At 53.8% G+C, this 9,995-nt stretch overlaps 4 protein-coding genes across 4 annotated transcripts; 3 read left to right on the top strand and 1 right to left on the bottom strand.

The window, feature by feature from the left end:
* Nucleotides 1-72: 72 nt before the first annotated feature.
* Nucleotides 73-2,260, top strand: BDW43DRAFT_320455 (malate synthase; the record flags this gene model as incomplete). The annotated part of the gene is made up of 4 exons (XM_032049084.1): nt 73-433; nt 491-1,116; nt 1,174-1,527; nt 1,588-2,260. 4 exons carry the CDS (start codon nt 73-75, stop codon nt 1,864-1,866), a joined length of 1,620 nt encoding a protein of 539 aa, XP_031898885.1. The 3' UTR covers nt 1,867-2,260.
* On the top strand, nt 2,071-6,166 carry BDW43DRAFT_123851 (beta-glucosidase). The gene is made up of 3 exons (XM_032038098.1): nt 2,071-3,172; nt 3,236-3,407; nt 3,460-6,166. Exons 1-3 carry the CDS (start codon nt 2,618-2,620, stop codon nt 5,883-5,885), a joined length of 3,153 nt encoding a protein of 1,050 aa, XP_031898884.1. The 5' UTR covers nt 2,071-2,617; the 3' UTR covers nt 5,886-6,166.
* BDW43DRAFT_123764 (putative IgE-binding protein) lies at nt 6,167-7,321 on the top strand. The gene is made up of 2 exons (XM_032038096.1): nt 6,167-6,710; nt 6,780-7,321. The coding sequence occupies exons 1-2, from the start codon at nt 6,447-6,449 to the stop codon at nt 7,116-7,118; spliced, it is 603 nt and encodes a 200-aa protein (XP_031898883.1). The 5' UTR covers nt 6,167-6,446; the 3' UTR covers nt 7,119-7,321.
* BDW43DRAFT_123837 (amino acid/polyamine transporter I) lies at nt 7,047-9,711 on the bottom strand. Its single transcript, XM_032038097.1, has 3 exons — nt 8,556-9,711; nt 7,557-8,494; nt 7,047-7,499 (listed from the first exon to the last, which is right to left on the bottom strand). Exons 1-3 carry the CDS (start codon nt 9,125-9,127, stop codon nt 7,357-7,359), a joined length of 1,653 nt encoding a protein of 550 aa, XP_031898882.1. The 5' UTR covers nt 9,128-9,711; the 3' UTR covers nt 7,047-7,356.
* Between the last annotated feature and the right edge of the window lie 284 nt (nt 9,712-9,995).

The raw sequence follows: 9,995 nt of genomic DNA, 5'->3' as shown, positions 1-9,995 counted from the left end.
CCTTTCTTTCTCCTGACTGTTCCCAAATTTGTCTCGGTTTACTTGTTGACAGAAAGAACAAGAATCACAATCATGAGTCAAATCGACGTGCAGCTCAAGGATGTCGCCATCCTCGGCGCCATCCCCAACGACGCTCGCAAGATCCTCACCAAGGAAGCTTGCGCTTTCCTCGCCATTCTCCACCGCACCTTCAACCCGACTCGGAAAGCCCTGCTGCAGCGCCGCATCGATCGCCAGGCCGAGATCGACAAGGGTCATCTCCCCGATTTCCTTCCCGAGACCAAGCACATCCGGGAGAACGATGCCTGGAAGGGTGCCCCTCCCGCCCCCGGCCTCGTTGACCGTCGCGTTGAGATTACCGGCCCGACTGACCGGAAGATGGTGGTGAATGCGCTGAACGCCGATGTGTGGACCTACATGGCTGATTTCGAGGGTAAGTCAGCCGACTTGAGGAGGCTGCGGGAACAACCGCTGACGGAGTGTGTGACAGATTCGAGCGCTCCGACATGGGAGAACATGATCAACGGCCAGGTGAACCTGTACGATGCCATCCGTCGCCAGATCGATTTCAAGCAGGGTAGCAAGGAATACAAGCTGCGTACTGATCGCACCCTCCCCACATTGATTGCTCGTGCCCGTGGCTGGCACCTGGACGAGAAGCACTTCACCATCAACGGAGAGCCCATCTCCGGTAGCTTGTTTGATTTCGGTCTTTACTTCTTCCACAATGCCAAGGAACTGGTGGCTCGCGGGTTCGGGCCTTACTTCTACCTGCCCAAGATGGAGTCTCACCTGGAGGCCCGACTGTGGAACGACGTCTTCAACCTGGCCCAGGATTACATTGGCATGCCCCGGGGAACCATCCGCGGTACTGTTTTGATCGAGACCATCAGTGCGGCGTTTGAGATGGACGAGATTATCTACGAGCTCCGGGACCACAGCTCCGGTCTGAACTGCGGCCGCTGGGACTACATCTTCTCCTTCATCAAGAAATTCCGCAAGCACCCCAACTTCGTTCTCCCCGACCGCTCCGATGTCACCATGACCGTGCCCTTCATGGATGCCTATGTGAGGCTGCTGATCAAGACCTGCCACCGTCGTGGCGTTCACGCTATGGTAAGCACCCGAAAGTAACGGATACGTGGGACGACAGATGTGCTAATTTTAAATTAGGGTGGTATGGCTGCTCAGATCCCTATCAAGGACAACCAGGCTGCCAACGACAAGGCCATGGAGAATGTGCGCGCCGACAAGCTGCGTGAGGTTCGCGCCGGTCACGACGGTACCTGGGTGGCGCATCCGGCTCTAGCGGCGATCGCTTCCGAGGTCTTCAACAAGCACATGCCAACCCCCAACCAGCTCTTCGTACGCCGTGAAGAGGTCACAGTTACCGCCAATGACTTGTTAAACACAAACGTTCCCGGCAAGATCACCGAGGACGGCATCCGGAAGAACCTGAACATCGGTCTGTCGTACATGGAGGGTTGGCTCCGTGGTGTCGGATGCATTCCGATCAACTACCTGATGGTGCGTATCCTTTTTCCCTTGCCGGCTTTAGGAGTAAATAGGACGCTAACCCCTGAATAGGAGGATGCTGCTACTGCTGAAGTGTCTCGCAGTCAGCTCTGGCAATGGACTTACCACGGCATTACCACGTCCGAGGGCAAGAAGGTCGACAAGGCATACGCGCTGCGTCTGCTGAAGGAGCAGGCTGACACCCTGGCCGAGAAGGGTCCCAAGGGCAACAAGTATCAGCTGGCGGCGCGGTACTTCGCCGGCCAGGTGACGGGCGAGGATTATGCGGATTTCTTGACGAGCTTGTTGTACAATGAGATCTCGTCGGCGGGCCAGGTGTCCAAGCTGTAATTGCGTTATGACTTGTATGAGTATACCATGGAGCATTTGTTAATTGTTTATTCTTATTTCGCTAGTTCCAAATGAACAATAAGATTATGTGCACAACATAACATACAATAACATAACCAAAACGTATCTGTCCGTAGGCCAGCCCTGTATGAGTGGATCCTCCCGTATGATACTAGTCTCTATCAGATCAACAGGTAAAAAAACATCCAAGAAGGAATGAATAGATGTTTTGAAAGGGTATATGATCAGGTTTTGTCCTGCATCAAGCTAAATTAGTCAGCACTAGTACGGAACAAGGCAAGTTCTGTATCTAGTAACCTAAAGGAGGAAGCTTAGGGTTTGGGAAAATGCAGTTTCATTTTTTCCCCGGATTCTGCATCTTTCATACAACTACTATGCTCTCAGTCTATCCCACTCTGAACCTCTATCATGCCCTCCCCTACATACTTGAAAGACAGGCTCGCTAACGCCCCCTCCCGACGGGTCGATGCTCTTCCCAATTAAACCAGCCAGAGGCGATCGGCCGTCATGGCGTAATCTCCGACGTGACCGCCTGCTGATTGGCCCATTGGGGGTTCTGGCCCCGTGTCAAGAGAATCAACAATCATTACTCCTTCGAGTCTTGCACACTAAACCGCAATTCTCCTTTTTGTCGAATGTGCGGAGGTGAAGTACCGATGACTCTCTGAATTTTCGCTGCCCTGCGTTCTCTCACACTCGTTTCCCTATGCTTCCTTGCGCTTGAAACATCATGCCTCTTCCCCCTTACCGGGACGCTCCATCATCCGCCAAAATTTCCCCCCAGCGGTACACCCCACTACACGAATCCATTCCCGAGGAGCGCAACGGCAAAGGCTACGGCTCTGATGCCGACTCTCTCCCTCTCTCCGACCCATCCGATGGCGACGATGATTCCGAGATCAGGCTCCGTCGCGTAGACCGCCACGGAGCCCGCAGCAATCATGCAAATGCCTACATGCCCGTCGTAAGGAAATCTGGTGATGTCGAAGCGTATCTGGACAGTATCACCGAAGCAGAGCAGGAGTTACTCTCCGCGAGCCGGCAGTATGATGCCGTGGATGAAGACGACGACAACGATTCAGATGGATATGGCGTGGGGGTAAAAAAGGGGCAGAAACAGGGTTTACTACACAGCTCACGCGGTCGCCGGACAGGTTGGCGGACGGTTTACTACTCGAAGTATTGGTGGCGCATACTGATCGGGGTTATCGTGGCATTGGTCTTACTGGTCGGAGTATTCCTGACTATTGCGTGGTCCAAGCAAGCCGAGGAAGAGCTGGATTATGTATGTTGTTTCCACAACCTCTAACCTAACTATGTATTCGAGGTCAGTGCTGACAATTAGCAGTCGATGATTCCAGCTGAATCATGGTTTCCTACTCCGCGGGGTGGAGCTTTAGAGGAATGGGCGGAAGATTACCAGAAAGCGGCGATGTTAGTTGGGAATATGACCCTGGTCGAGAAGGTTAATATCACAACTGGAACTGGCTGGAGGATGGGGCTCTGTGTAGGCAATACGGGTATGCTTCATTCACGTTCTTCCGTTCGTAAAATGTGTACTCATATCCTCAGGACCGGCCGAATTTGTCCGATTTCCCTCCCTGTGTTTACAAGATGGGCCGATGGGGATACGATATGCGGACCACATTTCAGCCTTTCCTCCCGGTCTGACCACAGGAGCTACCTGGAATCGTGATTTGATTCGGGAAAGAGGTGTTGCACTGGGGCTAGAGGCACGCATGAAGGGGGTTAACGTGCTCCTTGGTCCATCGATGGGGCCCCTTGGGATGATGCCCGCGGGCGGGCGCAACTGGGAGGCCTTTGGTTCCGATCCTGTGCTTCAAGGAGTCGCTGCGGCAGAGACCATCAGGGGCATTCAAAGTAACGGTGTGATGGCCACCGCCAAGCACTTCGTCATGAACGAGCAGGAACACTTCCGCCAACCCTTTGAATGGGGCATCCCTACCGCGCTGTCATCGAATGTAGGAGACCGGGCTTTACATGAGGTATTTGCGTGGCCTTTCGCGGAGAGTATCCGCGCAGACGTGGCTAGCGTAATGTGTGCCTACCAGATGGTCAACAATAGCCATGCCTGCGAGAACAGCAAATTACTGAATGGGATCCTCAAGGACGAGCTGGGATTCCAGGGATTTGTGCAGTCGGACTGGCTGGCTCAACGATCGGGCATCAATAGCGCTTTGGGTGGGCTCGACATGAGTATGCCTGGTGATGGCTTGCAATGGGCGGACGGAAAGTCCCTGTGGGGGAGTGAACTGACTCGCGCTGTACTCAATACGTCTGTTCCCATGGAGCGACTAAACGACATGGTAACTCGTATCGTCGCAGCATGGTATCATCTCGGACAGGACCAATGGGAACGCCCGTCGCCCGATGGGGAAGGTGGCCCTAACTTCTCCTCTTGGACGGACGATGAAACCGGCTGGTGGCAACATGCTAGTGCCGAGGAAAACGATTTGAATGGAGGATGGGGTATTGTTAACAAATACGTGGATGCCGGCGCAGGGCACGGGGACATCTCAAGAAGAGTGGCCGCAGAAGGCATCGTTCTTGTGAAGAATCAGAACAACACGTTGCCACTGTCCCGTAGCCCCCAAGGCCCATATCGCGTTGGTGTTTATGGTGACGATGCTGGACCGGCTTTAGGGCCAAATGCGTGCCCGGACCGTGGATGCAACCAGGGTACCTTGGCGGCTGGTTGGGGTAGCGGTACCGTCGAATTCCCTTACCTCGTGAGTCCCCTAGAGGCTTTGCAGGGTGCTTGGCAAACCGAAGTCGATATTACCCCGTATCTGCGGAATATGGTCCTGCCAATGGATGCCCAGGATAAGGACTTGTGTCTTGTGTTCGCCAATGCAGACTCGGGCGAAGGATATATCTCGGCCGGGGGAATCCACGGTGATCGCAATGACTTGTTCCTGCAGAAGGGGGGCGACACCCTGATCGAAGCTGTGGCTGGCAACTGCCGGGGACCGACGGTGGCGGTGGTGCACGCTGTGGGCCCGGTCGTCGTCGAGTCATGGATTGATCATCCCGGTGTGGATGCGGTACTCTTCGCCCATCTGCCTGGTGAGGAAAGCGGTAATGCGCTTGTAGATGTTCTGTTTGGTGACGTCGATGCGAGTGGACGACTGCCGTACACGGTTGGCAGGAGCTTGGAGGACTACGGACCAGGGGCGCAAGTGCTATATGAAAACAACGCCCCAGTACCACAGGTTGACTTTTTGGATGCGCTGTATTTGGACTACCGGTATTTCGACAAGTTTAACATCACGCCGCGATTTGAATTCGGGTTTGGCCTGTCCTACACCACCTTCGAGCTATCCAGGTTGCGAATCAAATCGCTGCAAAGGAAGTCTCGACTGCCAAAGTCGCGCCCGGTAGATCCAGTTTCCCCCCCAGAGTATGACAGTCGTCCGCCCGTGAACGACAGCGTGCTCTTCCCGGATGGGTTCCACGCGTTACGCAAGTATATCTATGCATACCTGCCCTCGTTGGACGGGACAGCCGCGGCAAACTACTCACATTATCCGGACGGATATGACCTGCCACGACGACCGTCACAAAGCGGAGGCGGTCTCGGTGGTAACCCGGCGCTGTATGAAGAAATGGCCCAAATCCAAGTCCAGGTGGCTAACACGGGCAGCCGTACTGGCCAGACTGTCGTCCAAGCCTACGTGTCATTCCCGCCGAATGTGGTTGAAGACGGCGATTTGATCGAGGTGCCGCTGGACGAAAGCAAAGAACGGATGACGTTTGTGCGCGACAAAGAATCTATCGAATTTCCGGACAGGGTTCTCCGGAATTTCACTAAGGTTGCGCTGGAGCCGGGCGAGAAGAAGACGGTTGAAATGCGGTTCAGCCGCAAGGATCTTAGTTACTGGAGTGCTCGTCAACAAAATTGGGTCATGCCCGACGGCGAGTTCCAGATCTGGGTTGGGCAGAGCTCGCGGGACCTGCCCTTGCACGGCAAGTACTGAAACCGATGTTCAGTCCGTCCTACTATGTACAGTAAGCGCATCATCGGTTGTATAATTAACCTTTTGCACATAGATCATACTAGATATATATAGACCGACCCTTGAAACATAACATCATTTGGCATCGGGGAGCCACAGATTCCTCCACCAGCAGGGCTCTCAGCCACGCGCTAGTAACTAGGAAACGGTCAAGACCCTGAGTCGTGGCCAGTGATACTCCGTCGGAGAATCTCCACCCACCCAGTTGATGACTTTCTGCACCTGCCGATCGGGCCGATCATTGCTGTTAAGCGCAGTCAACCGGACGGCAAATTCCTGTCCGAAGTGGGTATTGTCTCAGTTAGATCAGTGAACACATGCGAGAAAAATTCCAGCAGTCAATCACAATCAAAAGCAATGCTACATTGACGGGCAAAAGACGGAATTTTCTAGATCACCGAGTCCCGTATAAATAAACCCTGTCCATTCCCCTGAATCCTGCCCTTCCGCAACCTGTATAACATCCTATCATTAAGATTCAATTATTTCGGATTTCAACCAAAACAAGTCCATTCATTCACAATGAAGTTCCTCGCTATCTCTTCTCTCGTCGCAGCAGTTTCTGCTCTGCCCTCCGTGCCTGCCCCTAAGGCTCACAACGACCCCAATGCCTTCGGTGTCGTCGCCGCTCGTTCCGCCTCCCCGATTCACTTCCTCACTCTGAACGCTGCTGGCTCCCACTTCTACCTCGGCGGCAAGGCCTCGACCTACTGCCCGGAGAACGTCCAGAAGCTGGGTGCCTGCCCCCCGGGCAAGGAGACCGTCCTTCTCGGCGATAAGTACCTCGTATGTCCCATCTCCCAGGGCAATTGATACCCACCGGCATCCTGAAAGAGATACTAACCTTACCACCAGGATGTCACCGTCCCCGGCGGCCAATCCATCTACGTCGACCCCAAGGGCGCCCTTTCCTTCACCGTGCCTCACTCCGGCTACACCCCTCCCGGCTCTTCCACGGACGGCTTCTCCTACAAGCCCGGCAAGAACGGCGCTCTCGGCAGCTGGAGCTACAAGCAGGGCCTGATGGCCTGCCCCACCACCAACAGCACCATCGTGCCGGGCAACCCCAAGTGGCAGGTGTTCGCCGCCACTCAGAATGCTACTGTGCCCACCGGTAACGTGAGGGACTGCCTCGGATTCTCGGCCATTGCTGCGCCTTACAACGGCACCGCCGCCGCCTGGGAGTACATCTAAGCTCACTTCTGTGATTCTTTCGCGGATAAATGTCCAAAGACTGGTGTATATAAACGGAAGCCCTACGTACAGCACAGAGGCTAAGGATGTGAATATGGAAGGAGGCCATGTCAAATAACTTAATTGAGTCGAGGTTTTTATGTATTATACGCCTACTTATTTTCATTCAATATGAGCGAAACCGGGCGAGAGCTACGCATGTCCACAGCAAGCAAGTAAACTCGCTCATGAAAAAAAGCTAATCAGTATACCCTCCACTAACATCCTCCACCTCATGGTGTCTCGCGTCCTGACCCCGAAACCTCCTCTTCCCCCTAACCACCCAATCAACCCCAATAACCAGCCCAACAACCACATAAACCACACAGACATAATTCATATCTATCAAAACGTTAGCACATGTCTTTTATAGTAAGAAGAAAAAAAAAAGACACTCACTCCCCGGATTAACCGGATAAACACTCGGAAACGAATAGATAACCAAACAAAACGCTGTCCACCCAAGCACAACAACATTACACGCGAACCCAACCCTGCCTAACCAAAACGGGCCGTGGGAGATACTCTCCCTTCCCCTACCCAGTAACGCCACGACCGGAATAACATAGCTGGTATAAAGCAAGACAATACAAGCCGAAACCATACTATTAAAGGCAGTGGATGACCCCAAATACAAGAGACCCAAGAGCCCCACGACAAAACAGCTAACGCAGTGGGCGTTAAAGGGGACGTCGAGGGTCGGGTGGATTTTCGCCAGGAAGGAGGAGAACGGGAGGCCGTTATCGCGGGCAAAGGACCAGCAGAGACGGGATTGCCATGTGTGGCAGGCGATTTGGCACCCGACGCCTGTGATTAAGATCAGGGATTCAAGGGCGATGGCGCCGGCTTTGTTTTGGAGGGCTTGGTAGAAGAGGGCGAGGATGGGGACGCCGGTGGGGGAGGAGAGGATGGCGTCGAGGTCGTGGACACTGAAGAACATGGCGATGCAGTAGAACCAGGAGGTAGTGAAGCCGATGGCGACGGTGGAGAGGATGGCGATGGGGATGGTGCGTTCGGGGTGGTGGACTTCTTCGGCGAGGTGGGTGGCTGAGTCGAGGCAGGCGAAGACCCAGTTTGGGTTGATGAGGCCGACGAGGAAGGCGAGGCCGTCGGAGGGCCAGCCAGTGGAGTTGACGAAGTTCGCGAAGACGAATCTGGCGTTGGCGTGGGTGGGTGCGGCGGCGGGGACGGTGATGAGGATGACGGCGAAGGAGATCAGGGAGATGTATAGGGTTGCTGTGGCGACTTTGGGGAGGGCTTTCCCGACGCAGTTGAAGAGGAAGGCGAAGAAGTTGATGGCTTGGTAGGCTACGACGGAGTGCCAGGGTTTGGGAACGCTGGATGCGCATGCATTAGATGTGTACGATGTACATTCAGGGCATCCTGAGGGAGCCATACAAGTCAGGATGGGATAGCTGCCACATACCCACGCCCGCTGAACCCAAACTCAGGGCCACACTGGCGCAGGTGAAAATAGCCCCGGCCCAAGCGACCCATCCGGTCAGGTACGAGGCGACGGACGCATATCGCTTGGGGGCGAGCTCGCCGGCCCAGAAATACTGTCCGCCGGCATTGGGCATGGCTGAAGCCAACTCCGACAGCGTGACGGCGACGCAAGTCGAGACGAGGGCAATCCAGGGAATTCCGTATATGGTCAAGACCGTTCCACCCGAATTGATCCCGGTGATCAGCGAAGCGGAGATCCCGAACCACGAGTTCGCCAACGAGAAGGCTACGCCTAGTAAGGAGATGACGGAAAAGTTCCGCTGCATATCCTGGGTGTAGCCCATCTCTGCCAGTCTACTCGCGTCGGCGTCCACGTTACCAGCTGGGACATCGTCATCGGCGGGCGTGGTGACCACTTTGTCCGCTTTGGAAGTTCGCATGGAGAATTCGGTAGGGCTGTGCTGCACGGGCTGAAGCAGAGCGTAGTCGGGCGGGCGCGAGGGAAATATTGTTTTTAAGAACATGATGGAGTGTTACAATGGGCACACTGTTGCATTGGGGTGACGCAAGGGGGGTAAGATTCCCTGATAAAGCTAGGGAGGGGCTGTTTGAATATCTTTTTAGATCGGAGGAAACCTATGAGAAAGAGAGACAAAAGAAAGAAATAAAGAAACAACCAATCTATTAACGAATGGCCGACTGAGTCTTCAGACGTAACACAGTCAACGACAGATAGACCGTCAGCAAGCACCGAGATATGTACCGTGAAAAGGGAATAGAAACAAAAGAAAATAAGGGGGGCAACAGTAGACGGGAACTTATCGCCGACTTGACAATGGGCTAGTGTAAAGTGGAAGTTGAAGTTAAGAGGAGATAAAGATTGGGGACGAAGGGGTTGTTACACTTTAGGAACTTTGGCAACTCCACAGTTCCTCCAGTGGATGAGACGATGGGATTTCATTGGCCCGTGGGACCTTGGCTGACTCGTAGGTGATTGAATGTCCCCATAGGATGCATATTTCTCTTAGCTTGGTGGTGGCTGGCGCCTCTGACATATGGTGCAATTCTCGGAGGAAATCTTTAGAATGCAACTGTTTTAAAAGGAAACAATCTACCCTACCTGAATAAACCGCAAACTTTCCAGTCCAAGGTGAAATGAAGTTGACACACCTCGCACGTCCCTCGATCAGCGTCTGGGGGTTTCAGGGCGCGGTATGGCCACGTGAGTGAAACGCCGATCTCGTGGCCTTAATATGAGATGACGATGGTGATTGGTTGGAGGATACAGGTCATGCTCCATTATTAGACTACATAGTACATGGATGTATTCAGGGGAAATCTACATATTTTATAGGACCAATTACATATAGAAGAACGTGAAGACCTGTGAAA

Source organism: Aspergillus alliaceus (assembly GCF_009176365.1).
Source record: "Aspergillus alliaceus strain CBS 536.65 unplaced genomic scaffold BDW43scaffold_30, whole genome shotgun sequence".
NCBI lineage: Eukaryota > Fungi > Ascomycota > Eurotiomycetes > Eurotiales > Aspergillaceae > Aspergillus > Aspergillus alliaceus.
The sequence above is the reverse complement of the archived record's forward strand: the minus strand, read 5'-3'. Positions and strand labels throughout refer to the sequence as shown.

Bases quoted from the DNA above. Each gene is read 5' to 3' on its own strand.
- BDW43DRAFT_123851 (XM_032038098.1), top strand. From the start codon at position 2,618: ATGCCTCTTCCCCCTTACCGGGACGCTCCATCATCCGCCAAAATTTCC. The intron at 3,173-3,235 runs GTATGTTGTTTC...GACAATTAGCAG, and splicing joins CCGAGGAAGAGCTGGATTAT to TCGATGATTCCAGCTGAATC. The intron at 3,408-3,459 runs GTATGCTTCATT...TCATATCCTCAG, and splicing joins GCTCTGTGTAGGCAATACGG to GACCGGCCGAATTTGTCCGA.
- BDW43DRAFT_123837 (XM_032038097.1), bottom strand. From the start codon at position 9,127: ATGTTCTTAAAAACAATATTTCCCTCGCGCCCGCCCGACTACGCTCTG. The intron at 8,495-8,555 runs GTATGGCTCCCT...ATGCGCATCCAG, and splicing joins CAGCTATCCCATCCTGACTT to CGTTCCCAAACCCTGGCACT. The intron at 7,500-7,556 runs GTGAGTGTCTTT...ACGTTTTGATAG, and splicing joins TTATCCGGTTAATCCGGGGA to ATATGAATTATGTCTGTGTG.
- BDW43DRAFT_123764 (XM_032038096.1), top strand. From the start codon at position 6,447: ATGAAGTTCCTCGCTATCTCTTCTCTCGTCGCAGCAGTTTCTGCTCTG. The intron at 6,711-6,779 runs GTATGTCCCATC...CCTTACCACCAG, and splicing joins TTCTCGGCGATAAGTACCTC to GATGTCACCGTCCCCGGCGG.